This window comes from Centropristis striata, chromosome 2 (genome assembly GCF_030273125.1).
Source record: "Centropristis striata isolate RG_2023a ecotype Rhode Island chromosome 2, C.striata_1.0, whole genome shotgun sequence".
Classification (NCBI taxonomy): domain Eukaryota; kingdom Metazoa; phylum Chordata; class Actinopteri; order Perciformes; family Serranidae; genus Centropristis; species Centropristis striata.
The window spans coordinates 40,584,531-40,608,103 of record NC_081518.1 but is presented as its reverse complement, the minus strand read 5'-3'; the positions used below and the strand labels follow the sequence as shown (position 1 = coordinate 40,608,103).

General features: G+C 40.7%; 1 protein-coding gene across 1 annotated transcript in view; it reads left to right on the top strand.

Moving 5' to 3' along the window:
- The window catches only part of itfg1 (integrin alpha FG-GAP repeat containing 1), a 168,529-nt gene that overhangs the window by 345 nt on the left and 144,611 nt on the right, over positions 1-23,573 (top strand). Inside the window, exons 2-6 of the mRNA XM_059351179.1 lie at positions 243-327; positions 571-704; positions 1,572-1,629; positions 2,382-2,459; positions 2,538-2,632. Of these exons, the coding sequence (XP_059207162.1) occupies positions 243-327; positions 571-704; positions 1,572-1,629; positions 2,382-2,459; positions 2,538-2,632 (450 nt within the window). The remainder of the gene's footprint in view (positions 1-242; positions 328-570; positions 705-1,571; positions 1,630-2,381; positions 2,460-2,537; positions 2,633-23,573) is intronic.

Below are 23,573 nucleotides of genomic sequence, written 5' to 3'. Positions count from 1 at the left end.
CTCGTGCATATTGATTAGAGTGTTTTATAAACATGTACTGCAAGATGTAATTTAAGGATATCGACGTAAAATGTATAATATTGTACAAATTAGCTGCTGTTATTCCGTAAACATGTACCTATTCAGTGTGTCTACCATATGGTTAACGTTATACTTACAATTTTTCCTTTAAAACGACTGTTTTGGATATGAAGTTATCTTTAATAATGAATTATTCACATGTTGGCTTTTTATTATTTCAGAGACTGAACTGGTGATATTCTTGGCTGACTCGAAAATACCTTACTTCAAGCCGAAAGTCAACATCACAAAAGACATTTTTCCAAAGTAAGTCATCACTTTCAGTGCTTTTTTCGTTTCAATGTTTAGTACATTCAATTTCCACATTTTGTGTAACATGTCATGTCCTAATTTCCCTTCGTTTGTCAGCTCTGAAGAGGTGACTCACGTCTCAGGGTGGTTATGTTTACTCTAAAGCAGGAAATAGGTGTATTTAGGAGCAGCAGAGCAAAAGTGAGAGCAAGTAACCAGTAACTGGTTTTGATTTTAATGTACAATCTTTGTGTTCAGGAACACCATCATCACCGGTGTGGTTCCTGGGGACTATGATGGAGACTCTCAGATGGATGTCCTTCTTACAACTCAAATCCAGAACTCCAAGATGACAACTGTTTTCATCTTTTGGGGGAACAACCAGACATTAGGTAGGTACAGCTCTAACCATGAATAAGTGCTGAAGATGGGTGGAGGCCAGAGAACACTGATGGAGGATTTAGCTAATTCTTAGTTGCACATATGATTTAAGACACCTAAACATCATATTGATATGGATACTGTTTAGTCGGTTTTTAATTGTAATTTATTTTAATATAATACATTGTGATACACCTTTTACTACCCTGGTTGGACCAAATGACCAGTGGGGAAATTGGTAGAGAAGCTTAAGTTGAGTAGTCCCGTTAACAGCCGCCATTTTGACTTGATGTTACTCATAACTTTAAGAGTTGCTGGACAGTGATGCTATCACTAATGTTGTTAGTTCCACTTGTGCTTTTCAAGTGAGAATGGCTATAGTGTAGTATATCGTATTGTTATATATTGTTTATATATATTAGCAATTTAAATTGTTTTGGGTGTTTGTTCTTTTTGTTAAATCTCAAAGTTTCTTAGGCGTCACAAACAGAAAAGTATTTATTCCTTTTTTTTATTTCTTATCTATATCTGTCAAATAAAACATATAACAACCCAAAATCCAAAATACCTGAGTGGAAACCTGTCTAGAGTTTTATTTCAAATTTTTTATCAAATTTGGTCCATCTCCTTTTAAGGATTCTTTGTTCTGCTGCAAGACAGGCTGTTAACAAGAAAAGAAAGACTGCATTGCAGTACAGTACAGTACAGTACAAAAGCCCAAAGACAATATTCACATTTATTAAAGACATATTTGTGCCTAACTCAATTTTTAAGTCAACTTTGTTTAAAGCATTTTGACCTTGGAACTAACTAAAAATCTGTTTAGCCAAGTTTGACCAGCCCATTGATTTTTTTTTTTACTATTCATTTTTCTGCAGATATGAGTGGGTGGCTCATGCTGAACAAGACCTTTGCAGATCAGCCTCTTGTTATGGAGTAAGTATCTGTCTGAATAATTATATACTTATATGTTTAGATAGATTGACATGTTAAACATGTTTTTTTACATACTTATACAAATAGTTTTTGAAAACATCAGCGATGATCAACTGGTGGCCCGCGGGCCACATTCGGCCCGCCAAAGCTCCCAGCCTGCAGAATAATAACTTGATGAATTCAGACAATGAGAGAAGGAAAAAATGCATTCTACTATTAGCATATTTAAAATAACGTTTCACAGTTTATGAACCGTTATCACAGTTTTTAACCATCACTCCTCAGTGAACTGCCTCCTTGGTGGAAGTTTGAGAGAATTTTCTAGTTAAGTATCTAGTTATATATATATATATATATATATAGATATATATTATATATATTTTCTTTATCTGAAAGTCCGGCACCCACAGTGTCTGCTTAGGAAAAGTCTGGCCCTTCGACAAATGTAGTTAATGTAGTTAATGAGTTAATAATGCATACATTTATACATTAATTGACTATTGAATTGATTGATTTATGTACTTGATTTTGTACAAATACACGTTTGTTATTGCTATAGCTTTTCCAATTTTTGTTGGATATATGGTCATAATATTGGTCCAAAATGATGTGAAATTGATTATTTTTAATCGAAAAACAAACATTTTTTCGGAGAAGACCCACAAAAGCCCCAGCACATACATGCAACTGAGTTTTCCACAAGCTGAGGGAAAACACTGGTGAGTTTTAATGAAGTGAACCTCTTTCTACAGTTTCAATGGAGACATGATACCAGACATCTTTGGAGTCACCGTCTCCCCAGACACAGAAGTGTGCTATCTCACCAAAAGGTAATGCAAACATTCTCAGCTTTCTCATTCTATCTTACCTTGATTTTTTTTTCTAAAATGTGTTTTTCTCCACTTCAGGACTCCACAGTGGCAGAAAGCATTAAGTTCATCTGTCAACATGCGCATTCCTCACTCCAACGCTTTCATTGACCTCAACAAGGACTTTACCGCTGGTGAGTCAGTGACATTTAAGCAATATCTAACAACAAGTAGCAAATGCTTCCTTAGAGAAGCTGTACGTAACATACATCACGCATCAATGTTGTCGGATCATTTCATTTTCAGCTATGAAAACTGTTAACCTGCTAGTTCTGGGGGTTTGTGTGGGAAGATAGTTTAATTTATTCGATGCCGGTATTGGAGGTCACTGGGAGGACTGATGTGTCACCAGGAGGTCAAGGTTTGGTTCTAAAGCAAGGCAGTTTATCTGTTCTGTTTCTCAATATGGACCAAAAATGCATTACAGCTTAACAATGCAGTTGAGTTCTGGAGGTATAAGAATCTAAAATGGAACAAGGACCCGTGTGCTGAAATGGCAAATCTGATGAGGTGTCAGCAGCACCTTGAATAGAGGTGGCATTCTGCACATTTATGCCTTTGGCACAGTTGGTATTGGTTCAGTTCCTGTAGTGGAAGGGGCACTACCACTGGTAGTGGAATAGGCCTTATGACCTCTATCCTGGTTTTCATAAAGTCATGAATTTACTGCCTCTCCACCCTGATTAACAATGTGTTTATTATTATTTATTTATTTTAGTAAGACATAATTCTGGCCATTAGGATTATTTAAAGCTGACAATTATTTATAAATTAAATACACACAAACTGTGTGGTAATCCATCCATCCATCCATCCATCATCTTCCGCTTATTCGGGGCCGGGTTGCGGGGTCGGCAGACTAAGCAAGGTATTCCAGACGTGCCTCTGCCTGAGGTGTGTCCTGGGTCTTCCCCAGGGCTTCTTACTAGTTGGACGTGCCATGAACACTTCCAACAGGAGGCACCCAGGAGGCATCCTGATCAGAATCCTGAACCACCTCAACTGGCTCTTTTCGATGCAATGGAGCAAGGAGGCTCTACTCCGAGCTCCCTCCCGATGTCTGAGCTCCTCACCCTATCTCTAAGGCTGAGCCCAGCCACCCTATGGAGGAAACTCTTTTTTTCGGCCACTTGTATCCGGGAGGTCATTTTTCTGTCACTACCCAAAGCTCATGACCATAGGTGAGGGTTGGAACGTATATTTACTGATAAACCTTACCATAATGGTCCGGTACAACGCCCACATCACTGCTGGCGCCAAACTGCCTGTCCATCTCACGCTCCATTCTACCATCACTCGTGAACAATACCCTAAGATACAGGAACTCCTTCACTGTGTGGTAATTTTACTTTTAAAACTTAGTCCAAACACTCTGTAGTTCAGCAATCCACCCCTTTTGTTTATTTTTTTAAAAGGACTATATGGTGCTTAATTATCATTAGGGCCTCGGGGCAATCGCACCGAGCACTGGTCCCATACAGCAATAGCTGTAGGGACCAGTGGCGATTTTCGATACACACACACACACACACACACACACACACACAGGTAACTTTATGCGATTTTCGCTACACACACACACACACACACACACACACACACACACACATTTTGAGGTTAAAGGGCATAGTTTGAAATCTCTGAAGAATCTCATCATAGTGTACACACACCGGCAGTAGCCCCCGTGGCCCTTTCAAAATTTCTCCAGAGGAAATTTTCTAGTTACCTTTACAATTTCTTTCCAGTTTTGTATTACTGGAATTTGAGCTGTTAAGAAAACCCTGCTAACTGTACATTGGCAGGGATCAGTGCCTTCTTGCAGCTGGAAACTTCTGGGTGCAACTCCCCACAACAACATGGTTTGTGAACTCCTATTTGCAACATTTCTCAAAAACGCAGGGGCTGTAGAAACTGTGGAGTTGTAAAGTCGATATCCATAGTCACTGAATTCAACAAAGTTTCTCTTGAGGAAACTCCAGGAACCAGACAACAGAGCAAAACATATATTTATTGCCACCAATTTTCAAGTTGACTAAGAGAGAACGGAATAGCCATTTTCTTCACCAGTGAATGGAAAAATCACCTCGTTCTTGTTTTACAGCATTCCACTCCTGTCCTTCTGCCCACTAACTGTAGCGCTGTCACTTAGACTTATGGGAGGATTTTTTCCCCCTCTGGAAACTAATCCTCGTGTTTAAGGTAATCAAAGAGGATTTAGTCATGTCATACTCACTGCAGGTATCTTTTTTTGTGCTGTGTGGTTTTATTCTCAGAGCTGTCACAGTTTAACCAGAGCAGATTTTAATTCATATTTAATCTGTTTATGGATTAGAGAAAGTCAATAAACTCCCACTTTTAATGGCAGACTTGTATAAATCCTGGTAGCAACATTTGGTGTTTTGGGGTATATGTTAATGCAGATTGGGTTATGTTGGGGCATTTTTGTTTTTTACTGCTTCATAAAGTACAATCCATAATAAATCCCATAATAGCCAACCCATTGGCCAATACTTTGGAGGATATCCAAATAAGGGGCTTCCTCTTCAGTTTGTCGGTTATTGTTTGCAGTCCAGTTAACAGCTTGAGACACGAGAAAGGGATTGGAGTTAAGAGATGACATCTAGGACCAGATTGTTTCTCTGCATATAAATGCAGATAAATAAATAACTCAATAAAGGTAATACGCTAATTAGTCATCACCCCACAGCTGGTGGGTTCAAGATTGTATCTCTGCCAATGCTTTACACCTCTTTTGCTCTCCACACGGATTGTATAACTGCATGCAACCAAAGCACAGTCAAATGCGATTGGTCAGTACTACTCTGCTATTTCTAATTTCCTATGGAGGTAGATACTGATAGAGATTACATGGAGTACGTTGCAACTCAGCAGGAAGATTGATGGCCTGCATGTCAGTCTATCTTTTACCTTGTGGAAAGGCCCTGCACAGCCTAGCTCTGCTATAGGAAGTCACACAGTTGCACAAGGACAGTGATCATTAAATCTTTGTGACTTCTTAAGTGTGTTCAGCTGCGTTCCATTTACTGTGGGTGTATGTGCTGCTGGAAAAATGGAGCATGAGGAGGATAACCGTTAGAGAAAAACAACTGTACATCTGGTGGATGTCAGACTCTGGCTGCAACTGTCTGTGGGGGCATGCAGATGGACGGATAAAGAGAAAGAACAGCAAGGATGGAGAAATAAAGCTGAGTCAGAGAGGCTGATGGGTTGGATGAATGGTTCGAAAGAAAGGGATGGTAGGAAAGATAAAGGGCAGAGGAAGGCTGGGAGGGGGGTAAGCAGTGGGGTGGGCGAGTCTTCAGCATGGCTCAGCTCACTGTCTGCTGTGACCACCTGCTACTCTAAGCGGTGCCGGCTGGAGCATCACAGTGTGGCTTAAACAGGGAGAGCAAGTTTTAAAGACAATATGGGTCTCACTAGCTAGCTCACTAGCTAACTAACTTCCATTGATGCTTTTGAAGATTCATATTGTCTACATGATATTAAGTATGTGTTGGTTGATAGACTGTAAAAAAAAATCTGTTTAATTTACGGTAAAATACCGGCAGCTTTGGTTGCCAGAACTTCACTGTAAAAAATACAGTGAGCGTATGTAAATGTAAATATCAGCAAAAACTGTAATTTATACTGAATAACCCCATTACTTTTAGGATGATTGTGTCATCATGGTATTTCTCCATTAATTTTACATCAAAATTTTATATTTTTACACTAAAACTGTGTGTTTTCTGCAGTTTATGGCAGTTGAATTTAAAGTTTTATGATATTCTTTGATTTACAGTAATTAAAAGTATTCACTACAGTGATGTACAATGTTTAATTTGACAACCTATTTCTGATGCGATTTGACAGTGTTTTACTGTAATTTCTACAAAGGTTTTTTACAGTGTAGGGTTCTTAATGGTGCATGCGTGCGTCACATCACTTATTAACTCTATTACGCAGTTGTAATTACTATAAAACTTTGAGGCCTCATTTAATTTATCCTAATTTAACCCTCAGTATAGTAATCCACAGAAAGTAGTGAGCTAGAGAGAGGGGGGACTGTCAGCTGTTCTTACGTGCCTCCAGCTGCTGAATTTATCAGACAATCATTCATAAATTTAAAAACATGCTCCACGAGTGCTTGCTTTGTTCTTGTGGCTGCTCTGATTAATACATGTATATGCAGACAAGGGATTATTCCACATAGCCTGAATGGAATGATGCTTCTGTTATATAAGCACATTTTACCCCAACACAATGATTCAACTGTGAGATGGGTTGCTGAATCAGGCTCTGGATCAAATTGTTAACTATACAACTATTCAGGGTCACCCCGAGACCACACACAATAACCTTCTGGATTAGATTTGATTAGTCGCGAGGCTGTTTTATTATATTGCATTATATGTATCTGAGAATGCCTAATAATTTGGCTATCAAGTATGTTTTACTAAAAGCCATGTACATAACTTTGTAACTGTTTATAACCAACATCAGCAAGGCTGTTTCTAGAAGACTTAATTTATTGGGTGTATTTGCATTTAGCATCTCTGGGAATAACTAGTGTTTCATTGTGTATTATAGTTTTGGCCGTAATTTGCCAAATGGCATTTCAGGCACCTCTAGCGACAACATTTTATAGCCCAGAGTGGTTAAAGATGCCTTAAAATTGTTTCATATTAATGAGTATAAAATGGGGGTATGAATGCACATTAATCTTAATTCATCTTAATTAAGGCACGCAGAGTTCAGTTACTGCAGGGAATAAGTGTGAAACACTTGAAAATACTAATTGCATAAACATGGAAAATGAAAAAGGTTAAAAAAAAAGTGCTTGATTTGCAGAGAGGCTGCATAAAGGAATTGGTAGATACAGGTGAGGCACAAAGTTTCTTTGAATGAGGAAATTTTGGTTAATCTTTTTTTGGCTTCTGCAGAATTACGATTTACAGGGAACGGACTAACTAGATCTACTAATCTACTAACCAGTCAATCACAGGACAAAGCACGGTAAAACATGAAAACACAAAATAGCAAAAGAACAAATTAACACCATTAATAGATCTTTATAATTGAAGTAGGGCACCTTGCCTATCATCATTTTGAGCAAGGTTTTCATGTTGGGAAGCCGTAAGTGTCCCCTCTCTCACCTCCCGGTACAGTAATACAGTGAGGTATTTTGTTAGAGCGGCCCAAAGAGGATGAGGGCTGTTTCAGGGCCGTGTCACGACTCCAATCTCAGTCCAATGTCATAGCTGTAAACAGTCCCATGGTAGTGTATTGGCTGGCCTCACTACATCAGCACTGCCAGAGAAAAAAAAAAGTCTGGAATTGTTTCCTGGCCGGTGTCAAGGCCTCATTTAGCCCGCTTATTGGACTCTCCAGCCAACAAACCTGGCGGCGACATCCTGCATATGGCTCGTAATCTCTTTTGTTACTATCATCCTTTTCCAGCCAGTGTCTCTAACAGCAACGCATTCATAACAGCTTTGTGCTCATGCTCTTTTGTTTCACAGTTATTTTTTGTCTGTCCTCGCACATTGAGGGATTTCAAGTCTCTTTAAGGAAGTTTTTTTCGAGCCCATTGTATGACTTTAGTAGCATGACATAACTTGACCAAATCACTATTTGGTCGAAAACAGGGGTCAGCAACCTTAGGCACGTATGCCACGATTGGCACAAGCTGGCTTAACCAATGGCATACTGGCAATAACTGTGCAAGAGAGTTATTTGAAAATGTTGAAGTGCCCTCTCATCTGCATGCCAAAGGACCTTTTGGGTAAGGATGGCAGCATTCTTGTATAGTGCTCATATTTCTGTTTGTTACACTTAATTCTCCCTTTTTGACATTTGCTGCTATTGCAACATTTTGACATGCAGGGAATGTATTTAAAGCAGTTCAAATGGGAACTGTAAATATAACTTGTAATCACAGCTGGTAAAAAAAGTAATATTATTTGTTTCCCTGATGAAGAAGATTGCCAGAAGGTTGCTAGGGTCATTGATTTCAACTCTGACATGATCTTTTCATAACCTTTTAGTACCTTCAAAAGTACCAGATGGACTCATAACCCGGTACTTTCTTGGTCAAAATGCACCTTCAGGGTCAAAACCCTCTTGACCCCTTTTAAAGCTTTGGCGACCCCTCATGGGGGTTGGGAACCAGTGGCCTATATGGACGGAATAAGTAGGCTAAATAAGGCAAAAGATCCGTTGGAGATTTAAATTTTGATGTGTCATAATCAAACTTAATGTTAACCTTAATGTGGATATGGCACACTGGTTAACAAGAAATGTAAAAATGGCACTTGATATCAAAAAAGTTGCTAACCCCTGGTCTAGAATCTCTATAAATTCACATTTTCCAAGGCCGTTATCAATGGTTGTAGATCAAAAATCCAATCAATCTGAGCAACAAACATAGTGACATAGTGCAAGTCGACATCTTCAACATTTTAACCCAGTTACTTCAAGTTGGTTAGCACCTAGTAACAGTGTTGCAACAAAAAGTTATCTTTTCTTTGCACCACAAAAGCAAATGCATCATTAAGCAGAGAGCTGCCTTTGTTGGAGTAGTTGTTGTCTATTGTCATTACTTCTCACCACAGTGACAACTAATTAGCAGGAAAATGACTTTTGCAGGACAGTGAGGAGGTTGAGATTTGAACAGTACACTGCTGATGTGAGCAGATGCTTCAATCACCCTCAAAGCATCTGCAATCATCAATGTTAAATGACCACAGGAGATGTCCTTATCATTTTAATGGTATACAGTGACTCCCATATGAGATCCGTCTGCAGTTCAAGATCGCCGTAATCCGTTGGGGCCATATCACATAATGTCAAATCAGAAGGAGCACCGTTGGGCAAGAAGCTCTCAGGAGCGTGATAAGAACATGTTTTAGGGAAAAGGTAGTAATTGCAAAGTAATTATAGATGTCATTTTGGGAAAAACATGCACAAAGACGGCAAAACTGGCAAAAGGATCCATTGCTAGGCAACGGGCATGGTAATGCTCTGTGCAGCATCCAATTAAACCAGCTCTGTGTCGAAGTGGCTTGTTGATTGTCTGACTAATAATGTGGTGGTGGTGGGGGTAAGAGAACAGCTTTGCCACCTAACAAGGGTGGCCAAGAAGAAGAATTGATTATACAGGGATTAAGTTTACAGTTGGATTGCAGAGGGAGACACTTTTAAAAGCCGTTTTGGTAATCAAGGCACTATCACGGAGGGAGACATTCACACACTGAGGAAGGATATGGCAGAAATTTAAGATAATAGTGATGGGAATTATTTTCTCTCATAACGATAATAACAATTATTATTATTATTATTATGTTTTATTGCTTCTCGACTGTGTCTTTCTTTCTAGGTGAACTGTTTTACTGCATATTTTCCTGTTTCTTTTTATCCAGTCACCAAGAGGAGCCCTCATGTAAAAACCTAATTCAGAGCTAAATTGAATTGTGCTACTATCAAATTGAGTACTACAGCAAACAGGCCAATAGATAAAGCCCCATCAGAGGCAGCCTGATGCCCCAAAGCATCAATGATGCACTGAGACTCTTGATGAAATAACTTTATTACATACTTCTGCAGCTGTCTTATAAAGAAGAAAAGACATGTCTGTGTTATGTGATTAACTATATTGACCCAAAATAAAATATCTGATGATTAACTGTCGGCCTGTCTGATTTAGAAGTACTTAGACAAACTGACAATAAGGGGGTAAGTGTTTTTCAAATGAAAGTTTTCCCAGCCATACAAATTAAGCCACTTGGGCGAGCATTTTGAAAAGCTCTTTTCAGTGAAGGAAAAAGCTGCTGTAGTGGGGATAGAACAAACAAACAAAACATAATTGATTTGGGCTTAAACATGTGTCTTTTCAGTTTACACGTTCTCAACCAAAACTGAGAGGAACATCCCAGTGCTAAACCTCCGGTACCCACAGCCACATGTAGCATACATCTTCATTAACACATCAGCTGCATTCACTGCTGTTCCTCACATTCTAATTTCCCCATTTTACAGTGATTTGGAGTGAGCTCACAGACATGTTAGGAGCGCCTGGTGCAATGCGCCAGCCCTTTGAGGTGTGTTGTTTGTAGCATTTCTGCCTCCAGGAAAGCTGGCGTGGCGTCAAACGGGCAAAATAGCCACCGTATTTATTTTGGTGAGCACAGGGGGTTTTGCAGATAAATGAATAGTAGGAATAAATGAGGCAGAACATTTCCTCTCTGATTCACACAGCACTGTGACAGTAGCCTGGGGTTATACTGTCTAACCATGTTCTGTCCCAAAATACATCTCCTTGTCAAGAACAAAACTGTAAATGGACAAGTACAAAGGGCATTGCTGAATATCGATGAGTCATTTGTGTTTAATTCAAAACAACCTGCACTGAAGTATTTGTGAAAAGAAACCAACCTGTCCTACCAATCATATAGGTGTTATACATAAAACAAATAAACCCCCAAAAGCCACCCTCGCTGTCTGACTATATGAACCTTCCACTACTGAAATATAGCAAAAAACATTGAATGGATTGCCATGACATTATGTAAAGACATGCAACCTCCTTAAAGGAAGAGTCATACTGACTTTGATGATTGTCAAACATTTCCTGTTGAACTACTGGTAGATTCAAATTTTCTCATATCACATAAAATACCTCAGCTGTACTTTTCATTCAGTGCTAGGTAGAAAATTCTGGCATGCTGAAACACTAAAATTAAGATGGTGAACAGGGTAACATACCGAACCTGCTAAACACCAGACTGTGCTTATGTGCACATCAAATGTGTTGTTTTAATTCATAGACAGTGTTTACTGCAAATCACCAGGCCAACATGATCTCTCACCTTAATGTCACAATAGGTCATTTGTCAATTCAACCCAAAACGACCCATATGAGCATATCGCGGTACAGAGCGTTCTAAAAATTGCACACACGTCATTATACATGCATATACTGCTTGCAGTTGTAAAAAGAAAAGGCTGCAGTTGCGGTGAATTAGGCTACAAATCCACTGACCTAGACTTATGGCAAAAAAAGGTTGTAGGTAAGTCATTATAAAAAACAGTTTGAAAAGTAAATAAACATACATTAATTCCGGAAGTGAAGTAGTTGTGAGGGTGATGTGATTACCGGAAGTGACGTTGTTACGTAAAAACGTGATTCACAAAGCGTGATGCATGGACGTTCAGTTTAAATCACACCGTTTACTTTTGTTTTTTCATGGGACATGAGCCCGCTCTCCTGGGGGAAAGTCTGATGTCTGTTCTCCCCGTCCAAGAACGGGGTTTGTGTCTCACCGGTGCAGGACAGTCCAAAGGAGGACAGTCTTTGCTGCTTGTACAAACGACCTACAGAGTCATTTTTTGTGTCCAACAGGTGTGTTAAAGATGGACCCATTGAAAACAGTCCACACATTTCTATGAAAATTGGATGGTACATAAATTAAAACTTCTCTCTCCGCTAATCACTCCCTCCTTCCAGTCCTCCCAAGCGTCTCCTTCAAAAACACCTGGTAACCGGGGGCAACAGCTGCGCGCATCATCTTCTTTTTAACGAGTCTGGCCAAAGTATCGCCTGGGGCTCCTCATATTTAATTACAATACAGGTACAACGTGTGGCTGTGATAAGCAACATGATGTGATAGAGATTGTTCAGATTAAATTTTATAGCAGTGTTCCTGGAGACAAAACAGAGTTAATTTTAAAAAATCCTGTATTTGTCAGATATTGTGTATGCATGTTTTTTGTGTGAATGTGTCGTTATTTATCTGTTCCCAGGAGTGCCATGCAAGCATGGCCATGAAAATACAGAGTGTGTTTGTCACGCCCCTGATGCACTGGGCTGGGTGTACTTGACTGCCAGCTCCGCTGCTCCAGAGGGTTCAGGAAAATAAGGGTCTTTATCTTGGTACAGCATTGTTTGTGCTAAGCCAAGTGTTTTTACAACAGTCTTAATATGTGATATGTGCTCTGTAAAATTAATAAGTTAACACAAATAGACACATAGACCCCTCAGTGTATTCAATATGTAATGCATGTCACTCTTGATGTTGACACACAGACTTGGTTCCAGTCCGTGGAATGAGCTTTCTTATGCTTGTTACACTAGTTCCGGGAGCGGCTTCTATTTACACACATGCACAAGTGCAGCATAAAGGAACTGAGCAAAATCGGAAGGAAAGTGTGAGTGTGTATGAGAGGGTTTGGCCATAATCCTCCCCATAGCTACTGCACCTACGTTGTTCCCTGTAATGGTTTTAGGAGATTATTTCCTCCGGGAATAGCATTGCTCTATTCTACACTGGTGTGTTTTGCCATGTTTGTGAATGAGCCGTTTTGATAGATCGGGTTGGAAGTCACACAGTGTGGAGTTAGGGCTACATATTGGCTTAGAGACGGATTTATTCTGCAGAGCTTTTCACTTTGTTCCTGGCCTGGATTCTGCATTTTATCTTTAGTGTGTGTGCTGTGTGTGTCTGTATGTGTGTCTGTGTGTGTGTGGCAGTTATGTGAGGGGGGTTGGTGGGTGTGTTAATGTGACTGTGTGCACATCAGAGCTAACATCAGAGTGTGAGGTACAGTTTACTGATCTTCCTGGAGGTGTTTGTGTGAGAAGTATACAGCTGTAAACAAAGGTGCAGGTGTGTTTTTGTAGTTGTTGTGTTAAGTGTGTGTATATTCTTATAAATCGGTGTGGTTGCCATGACACTGATAGACATCCTTCATTCTTTATTGAAACTGTTGTGACAAAGTTACTAAACCAGCCATTTGGTAGCCTCTGGGAAAAAATATCTGCAAGAGAGAAGCATCTTTGAAGAGAATCTTTCAACCCTTTCAGCCTCTGTGAGACATTTTAACTGAGGGGGAAAAATTGACTGTCATATTTCACTGCATTAACAAGTCAAGTGTGTGTGATGGTACAGCTTACCCTGAATGTTCTCTCTCAGCAGACAAGGATGCAGTACAAATGTATTTTTTAAGGTTTTCTCCTGCTCCTTCTTTCGACACTATAGTAAATCGTCTTTGTGGGCTTTGGGCAAGTTTGGAAAAGCTCGTTTCACAGTCCGGTGGTTCCTTGCTAGCAGAGGGACAGGGCCACATATCAATGGAGGTGGCCAGTGAAGATTTGGCTCCAACCCCACACAGTTCTCTCTCACACCTCGAAAAAGGGACACTGACATTGTGCATCTTACTATACTTTAGAAAAAATTCTAGAAAGCTTTAAAGATGAAAACATTTAAATCAATACTAATTTCAGTGATACAGGGAAGATTGTGAATACATTTATTTATTGACGCCCTCACTGCTGTTATGGCCTTTTTATCTCTTTCAGGGGGGAAAAGGTTGCAATTCTTCAGAATGTTAATATAGCCTCACAAAGATCATATTAGATTGGAACGACACTCATTTACACATCTTGTAATTGTTTGGCTTTGTTGCCTCCACCAAGCAGGTGGTTCGATTTTTTCGTCAGCATGATTACTGACAAGCTACTCGCCTGATTTAATGGACTTGTAAGGGTGCAGCATGGGCCAAAGAAGAATCCATTTCATTTCAGAGAGGATGCAAATCACAAGCAGAAACACATTATTTTTCACTTTCATTAATGTTGCGGGAAAGGTTATTTGTACTGCATTCATATGGTGTCGGGATAACTGGAAAAAGGATTTCCCGACTGGGAAACGCCCCCTCAAGTGGGAACAACATTTGGAAAAACAGCTTAGATATTGGTACACATTTCATGGCTCACCTGATCAATTTCTTTTGCTCTTCATTGGCGTGAATACTGAAAACTATCAACATGTTGTTTAAATGCTCTGAGAAATAAATTACAACACATCCGCTTTGTCGCATCCTTTGTTTTTTTTGGGGTGGCTAACCGAAGGGTTGGTGGTTCGATCCCCGACCATCGCAGCCTACATGTTGAAGTATCCTTGAGCAAGATACTGAACCCCAAATTGCTCCCGATGTGCTGTGTTCATTGGTGTGTGAATGAATTCCCAATGGTGGCAGGTGGCACCGTTTAGGGTAGCCTCTGCCACCAGTATGAATGTGTGTGTGAAAGGGTGAATGAGCGCAGTCTGTAGTGTAAAGCGCTTTGAGTGGTCGCAAAGCGACTAGAAAAGCGCTATATAAGTGCAGGCCCATTACCATTTTTTTTCTCACAGTGCCTTGAAGCTCACAAACACATCAAAGAGCGACTTCCTAACTCAGGAGACTGGAATATTATGTCCAAGGAGCATGTGAATGCACCATTGGCCTTGGCGAAGGTTTGCGCTCTCCCAGTTTCATTCCAGTTTTAGAACTAATGCTTTTGCTGGGTACTTAAAGCCTTTGCATGGACTGGTCTCCAGTTATTTATGATTACTGTATTTTTATTACTTGCCGGCCTGTGGTCTTTGCAGCCTGAGGTTTCCCAGCAGACCAAGCTATTCCTGTATCATTGTGAAAGGTTAAAGGTGAGCAGGCTTTTGCTATCAGGGCTCCACAGCTTTGGGATGATTTTACTGAGGATCTCAGACTCACAGAATCAGTATCATCTTTTAAGTCTCTTCGTGAAACATAGATTTATATAGAGGTCTGCACAAGGTGGTTTAGCCTGCAGATACCTGAGACCCACAGCAGATGTTGGCAATATGGGTTCTTTGCCAAAGGCTGCAGGAGGCCAAGTGGCTGGTCATGGTGCAGACTTGATAGCCACCTGTTCACATGCCGTAGCTCACCTGTCTAATTTCTTTGAATGATAATAATGTTGAATCTTTTCCTGTATAAATGTTTAGTTTCTTTTTAGAAGATTGTACTTGATCACTAGACACATTCTCCTTTTATATAAAAAAAAAATGCTTGTCCCTTAAAGAGCATGTTTTCTGTGTTAGCACATGGTTGTATTCAGAAGGCTGGAAACTATTTAAAGCCTGCCTGAGGACAGCCTTTTCTAACAGTCTGGCAAGTGACCAGCTCTAATTCTAACTGCAGGAGGTGGTCAAAACTTTTGTTGAGGAAAGAAGTGTTTCTGTAGGCAGGACAGGAGTCCACAGAGTTGGTGTCAGACAGACAAAACTTCACTTTATTGCCTGTTTTAAAGACCAAATGTCACATTGTTAAAAGTTGCATTATTTGTACAAGCTGTTGTGATTTCAGGCTCTGCAAGATTTAGCTTTGTTTGTTTGGGAAAACGGAATATTTTGAGCTGCTATATTGTTTTTCCTAGTGTTAGACAGGCACCAGATATCAATAAATTGGACTTGAAGGTCTACATATTTCCAGACTAACCTTATCGCCTTGCATCTCACTCTAAGCAAGGGGGGAGCTTCGCCTCCCAACGTCTGGCAGAGGCAAAGTATGTGTTTCACTGGTGACGGCTGTGACATTTCCTTCAGAATACCAACGGCTCTCCCTCTCTCCAGCTGAGGCATGGATCAGTCTGAGGGTTAAAGACAAGGAACAAATCGATGCGGACGAACACAGTGAATTTGTCTGATAGGCTGCGGGATGGCTAATAGCAGGACTACCACACCACAAATATACACAAAAACAAAACAAGAGCAGGCGCACACTCTTTGTGCTTTCATCCTTCTCATTTTGCCTCATTACTGTCAGCCTCACTCAAACTCCATCACACACACACAAACACACAACTGAAACACACACAAAGTGGACATTTGTCCCCTCCAACCTCTGTAAGCAGAGCAATGAGATCAGTCTGCATGGCGGCCTTCGTTGAGCCCATCTCTCCTGCATCCCTGAGGGAATAGAGCACACAAGTGTGTCTGCACGTGTGTGCGTGTTAATACATTAGTATGTGTGTGTCCCTTTGACAGCCAGCGGGGGATAGGAGTCACAGCTTGTTTACTGAGTAACAGGCTAACAAATAACTTGCTTAGGGGCATTAGAGACATAGAAGGAAAGAGGGACAGACAGACAGAGCTGATCCTCTCTTTTTGCCATCACTTCATCTCCAGCTCTCCCTTTTCCCTCTTCACTGTAGGTTCCTCTGTCCCTCCTTACTGCTTTGCCCTCTTATGTTGAACTGCTTCATTTTCTCCTTCGAATTTCACTTTCTACTGCCCAACCAACACACGCACAGACGCACATAACCCTAATGGCTTGGAGTGTGGTGATGAGTGAGGTGACAGTACACATGCACAAACACACACAGCATATCAGACACTAATGCAGCAGCCGCGGCGCTGGCTGTCACATCCACTCTGCACCGCAGCCCGGATAAGCCGCCGCTACGGCTGCTGCAAGGCCTTTTACAGGTACAAGGAGGGGGGATGTAACATTGCTGCTGCTGCTACTGTTGTTGTTGGCCTTAGATTGCCCCTCTAGACGATAGAAAAAAATAGACAGGGACTGGATATTGGAGTGTGGAGGAGGATTAGGAGGAAAAAAGTTTCGGAGAAGAAAAGGAGGGGAAGCATGAGTTGTTTTCTGATCTTCTAATGAGTCACTGAGTTTCCCTCATCAGTTTTTTTTATCCACAATTGTAGTAATGAATGTCATCATGCTCTGCATTTTAAAAATGAATAATCAGTGGGGGTTGCATTGTTTGTTTGTTCACCTATATATCATGTACGATATCCAAGACACTGCTGATTAGATTGTCAAAATCCAATCCGGAGGAGCAATTCGGCTCACTGCTGTGATCTCGCAAATTACATGCTGAAGTTGAACTACAACACCAAATTAAAAATGCATCCAGTGAATGTGACTTTATTGACCAGAATTCTGCCTTTTGTCTGTCTGAACAACAGACCGAATCCTCAGTCCGCACTCTTTTATCATCCCTCGACTGCCTTCACCTCTGCATGACACAGCGCTGGAAAGTAAGCGAAGGGAAGGACAGCAGAGAAGCAAGGAAGAGAGACGAGTTCAGTTATGAAAGGAGTCATGCACTCATCCAATCCCAATATAGTCCCGGCACCATCCAGCACGGTGGAATCAATAATCGTGGCTTTCTTCACTAGCGGTCATGTCCTCCCTCATCTCTGCAACTACCTCCACTCTAATTCTGCCATACAACCACTCCACAGCTGCACAGCATGTATATTGTATGTTGTATAATGAGTGCAGGTATACACTATATGTATGTGCACAGTATATACGTCTTGACCTGACATTTCTTGTGAGCCAGTACAAAGACCTGACAGCTCCATAAAAGCACACTAGTGCTTTTAATAAGCTGCTAATTGGAGGCTTGCGAGCACAGGCTGGCAGAATGAAATGACTGCTCATTTTAGTGAACATTGATGAAGCTCGCGGTTGCTACAATGCTGAAGGCAAAGGACACATGGAAAGGATAGTGTGGTCGGGTTAGTAGAGTGTAGTGCGTATGTTTGTGAGTGTGTGTGAACTAGCACATGTCTATGCTGTAGTGGCAGGCATGAGAGTAACAGGGGACTGGTGTGAACAGAATAATTAGCTACAACACCAACGCTCTCTCTTCCCTTTCCTCCCTTGCTGTTCTGCTTTTTAAGCCAATTTGTATTTTCAGCAATATTGTTCTTTAATAATCTGTTTCTATATGGAGGAGAATAACAGGATACTGCAGAGGATAGGCCTATTTGAGTTTGTTAATCACTACAGTGAGGTCGAAGTCATGCCAATTTTAGTAGCGTTATCCATTTCATGTATTGAAAGTTGACAGAAAAAAATGAATGGCATATTTTCAACGTATTGTTCATGTTTTTTGGCACCTCTACTGAGAAACTGAAACAATGCTTAGTGAGGGATTTGTGCTCCTAAAAGGCCTGGTTTTCCTCTGTGTTGACAAACCTTCCTGATGTAAATGTGTAATATTAGTCTGTCCAGCAGGTTCCACTAATGCGGCTCCAGTTCTGGTTATATGGCTGCCCTTTTCACATTCATGTCACAAACGTAGAAAATTGAATAAGGTTAAAATGGGAAATTGAAGTGTTTGCCGATCAGAAAGCAAAATGGCTTTTGTTGTGTGTTTTTATGTTGATAACACATGTCTGTGAAGCTATAAAACTTGTTGCCAGCTCCAGTGACGGCTGTCTGTCTGGCTAGTTAGCCAGCTGGCTTGTCCATCTCTGGTGCTGCCGTCCAGTCTTCTCCCAGGAAAAGTATTCTCCTCTCGGCAGAGAGTGGGGCAGACTGACTGTTAGACCCAACAACCTTGTGACCAGTATCAGTGAAGCATGGTGAAGTTAACTAGCAGACAGCTCAGCTTGCTAGACTGCCAGCTAGGTGCTTATTAGAGTTGTTTCGATTCTGATACCAGTATTGGAAATTGCTCTGAATACTGCTGAAAATGCTGCATCGGTATCAGCAAGTACTAGAGTCCAGGCACCGATCCAATACCACGTAATTTATTAAATTAGTAATCTATTTACTGGTTTGCTCTGGCACAGTTCTTCTTCGACGCTCTTATAACCGTCTTATATTGTGGCTGCACTTTAATTTAAATATATTCCTAGATTTATTTATTTATTTATTTAACTTGCTGTTGCACTACTGTTTTGTATACTGTTTAATTTGAAAATAAATGTAAAAGTAAATGGCTTGAATTTGGTGTATTTATTCAAGTTTTACAAAGGGTTTAACCTGAGCCAGGCCTTACCACAATCGTATCAAAGTCATACGGGTGTAGTATGATATTTTTTAACATACTGGTATTGGATCGGTACTCAGTATCGGCCGATACCCACAGCACAAGTATTGGAATCGGTATCGGTAGGGAAAAAATGGTATCGGAACATCTCTAGTGCTTATGCCGTCATGCTTTCATGCTACACGGGTTAAAGAAAAATTAAATGAGTCAAACAAAGTTGTCATCTTATCTCCATGTTTTGTACTTCTCCACTGCTCCACTGGTGCTTTGACATTAAGACAAACACCGGGCCGGAGCGGTAAGTGATTTCAAAACTAGGTGCTGACTCAGCAGCCATTTGGATTTGAGTGTAGCAACTCCAGTCCAATTCTTGGTGGTAATGCACCTGTAAGCTGGTTTGCCAACTGACAGTAAACAGAAGAAGAGGCCATGGCTCACCTTTTTATCGAACACGTTTCTATATTTGTTTTCTTTGGGTTTTAACTCTTACATCTCTCCACACAAAAAAACTTGCACCTGCAGATCATAGTTATTTTCATTGGCAATGATAAATGATACCCGCTCTGACTATCCTGCTATGTGGATTTGAACAGGAATGTTCATTCTACTCCCGTTCCGTTCCTGTGGCCACAAGACATGGCTTTAATGTGCTCATCCATTTGTTTCAGGTTACAGACCTGTGACTGTTCTCCGCTCACTGTTCACTGAGTCATAACACCTCTTGATCCATAGCAACGGTGCTACTGTCCTATGCCACAGAGTGTGGCAGATAAGAGGGAATGTCGGTGCAGAGAGAAACTGATAGAAGGAAGGTGATAGTGAGACAAAGCAAGGAGATAGTAAAGGCGCCCGTCTCCCGATGTCTATTCTCCTCAATGTCAGAGTTCTCCTTCTCTGCCGGGGCTTAGCACCCGCCTAGCATCACCCTATCTGTTTATACAGAGGCTAATAGGAAGCCTGGTCTTTATCCCCACACTGCGGCTCAACATAATGGAATAGAGAGACATAATGCTGCTCGAGTCAAACAGTCAGCGGAGGCCTTTAAATTGCTTCCAATCCCCTTAACAAATCTGATGGAGAGGCTATGAATAACTCAAGGACCGCTCATCTCCCCACGCTCTGCTTCTCTTCTCTTCTCTTCTCTTCTCTTCTCTTCTCTTCTCTTCTCTTCTCTTCTCTTCTCTTCTCTTCTCTTCTCTCTTCTCTCTTCTCTCTTCTCTTCTCTTCTCTTCTCATCTCTGTCTAAAACTGTGTATCAACTTGGATTAACTCACTTAACTTTTTTTAATTAGCAAGTGTCATCTTATATTATCAGACTAATCTATTTCTAGTCCAGGTTACATTCCAGTTTGAAGATCCCAAACAGAGTTTTGTGGAAGAAAGTGTGTCAAAAAAGTTTCCTGAGGAATTTTAATTTTCTTCCTGAATGGATACAGAGAACAAAGAAATGACTCCAGTCTCATGCAGTGAGATGACTTGTTGAAATGACTTGCCTCTGATAAAGAGCACCCCTCGAATTTAATTTCCCCTTCACTTCTTATGAGATGTGTGTCATTATTTTATGCTCTCCCCTCTACTGGGTCATCCTAATTATCTCTCCAACAATCCATTGACATGAGGTTATGGCTGATGTCTAAAATATTGAGGTATTGTGGGGTTTTTTTGTGTTGTTGTTTTTTACATTAGAAGCCCCCAGTGCAAAGAGCAGGAAATACAGTTATATACCCTGTGCAACTGTAAAGATTTCATCAATAGATTGCAATGAGTGTTGTACAAATTCAAATCTCACTCCTTATTTGCAGCCTGTTGCATCATCTGTGTGTCACTTCAAACATAGATTAGCTAGTTACTCTCTAATTTAGTAAAAACAAGTTGTACCATACAGCTAAGTTACAACGTAGAGTCGGGAATAAATGTACACCTCCCCCTGAGCAGGTGAAAGTAGTTCCTTAATAACTGCTGATCATGCTGGAACACTTTAATAGGCAGGAGGGACAAGTGATTGAGTTGGAGAAAAAGTTTCTTTGATACTTAGGCTTCATCGAGAGTACATTGTCTGTGACAAACAGCAGCACTTTACATTGATAGTGATACTGCTCTGCACACTCTGTATTGTGTATTAGATGAGGGCACAAGTGTGATTTTATGCAGCATTCACTTTAGATTGCCACTAACACCAATAAATTGTTCATCACTTAAACCTTCTGTGGTTGGCTTTGGCAGAATCTCTTTTATAGATATGTTTTATGGCCGTACTTAAATGGATAAACGCACATTTCTATAGTATGGTCACAGGCAGGGCTTAATTTGTGCCGGATCCAGCCGGAACAGACAGACGATTTAAAGCATGCTTTGATGTGTCACACATCAAAGCATGCTTGAGAAAAAATCCATATTACCTGAATAGTTCACCAGATGTTTCAGTGTGAAACTTATGATCAAACCTACGTAAGTCGGTGCAACAGGCTGCAGATCTCTAGAATGCAATAAACAATAACTTTTTTGTTGTTGTTTAGTCTCAAGATATGTTTACATAAAACCAGCACATTAAGGCCCCGTTCACACGAGGACGGTCTCAACAGAAGACGCAAAAGTGGCGTCGCGTCTTCACTTTTTATTCCTCGTTTAGACGAGCATTTTCGGGAGGAAATCTGCTGCATACGGTGACGCAAAAGTGTGGATTGTATGCAGCCAGGCGGCATCACTTAAAGCCATAAGAGCATCTTTGGGCATGCAGAAGTTTTCACGCCACACATTTTCATCACTACTCCTTCCACAAAGTTATCCACCATCCACTAGATCTCCCAGGTTTCATTCACAGCCGTCTGGCTCGCCTCCGACGATTTGCTGCATCCAAAATGTGATAGAGGTAATTACAGATCCTTCTCTGTTCACTAATACTATCTGTACATATCCTGTACATTTGGTGGAAAGACTCCTGTAAGTTTATTAGAGCTGCCAGAGCAGCTTGAAGGTCCGACGCATGGAAATAATCCCACGTTTGTTTATTTTCCTTTACTGGAGCATGTATGTGACGTAAACACATACGTGACGTGAGCAGATCTGAGCAGAGTTTTGCGTCTTGTCAGTGTAGACGGACACGCTACGGAGGAGCGTATTTAACTTTTCCACTTTGGAAGGTGGTTTCAGATTTTTGCGTCTTTAAGCCCCCAAAACGCCGTCACCGTCTAAACGAAAGGCACTTCCGATAAAATATTTTGTCGTTTTTACCCGCGAGCGTCCTCGTGTGAACGGGGCCTAACTCTCATGTGGTTGCAGAAGTCCTCAAAGCTGCATTGCAGGTATTGGTGCCAACATGCTTCCAACAAACAACAAACACCTGTCCAATAGAAGCAGCACACAGCCAATCAAACCTTAATACAGCATGCTGTTATTTGCCCAACAGAAACAGCACTAAGACCTCCGGTGCCTTCTCCTGTTCTGCAACATGCTGGTCTTACCTTGTTGTGCTGTTTGTTTTAATATACTTGAGCTATGGTAGTTGTTGCTCTTAACACCCTGTTATTGACGACAGACACTTGCAATTATTCTGTTACTGTGAAAGGACCGGTTGATTGTAGATGATTGGTTAGATCACAACCCAATGACAAAGAACTCACCGATATTTAAATAATGTGCTGAAATCAGCCTTGCAGTGTGGGGGCGAGTGTATGTGTGTTTATGCAGTCTCCTCATCATGTACTTGTTTATGTGGGTGTGACTGTGTGCTTTTTGAAGTGTCATTTGCATGGAAGAGACAATCTAACAAAACAGAAAAATCTGAGTGTGAGAGTGGAGGAATGCAGAAGGAATAATCAAGTGATTTTTGATTGCCTCTTTTGCAATTAGTATGCTTTTTATTCATATACACATTCATACATTTGCAACCTTAGTTATCATATTCAGACACACCTTGAAGTCTTTCTCTTTCTCTCAGACCACCTCTGCCATATGTTTTTTGATGCCTAGTGTAGCCGTTGCTCCAGCCATCACAGTTAGCATGTCTTTAATTATCCGGCGACATGACATACCACTTAGAGCTCTGAATCCCTGTTGCTGTTATGCAACCCCACCCTCCCACACACAAACACATTTATATACCTCAATTATGGATGCATCTTTCCCAAGTGGTGGAGTATGACAGCTCTATTAGATTATGCTTTGCATGTGTGTTTGTGCTTTTACCGCAGAGTGCCATAACGGTGGTGCTGTTGAATCGTTTAAGGATTTGATTTAGGTTCTATAGTTACTTGTTAACCTAAAGGTGGTCAATAAAACTCTGTGTGTGACACAGCATTCAGAATAAATATAATAGACTGCATTGCATACTGTGCCTTTCTGCCTCGCAGCGCTTTACAATTTGCCTCTTATTCACGAACAATAGAGTAGCTGCCATGCATGGCATGAATGATAAAAAAAAATAGCTGTATAAAGGTAGACAAAGGTGAGACCCTTGACTATGTGCTTTTAATTGT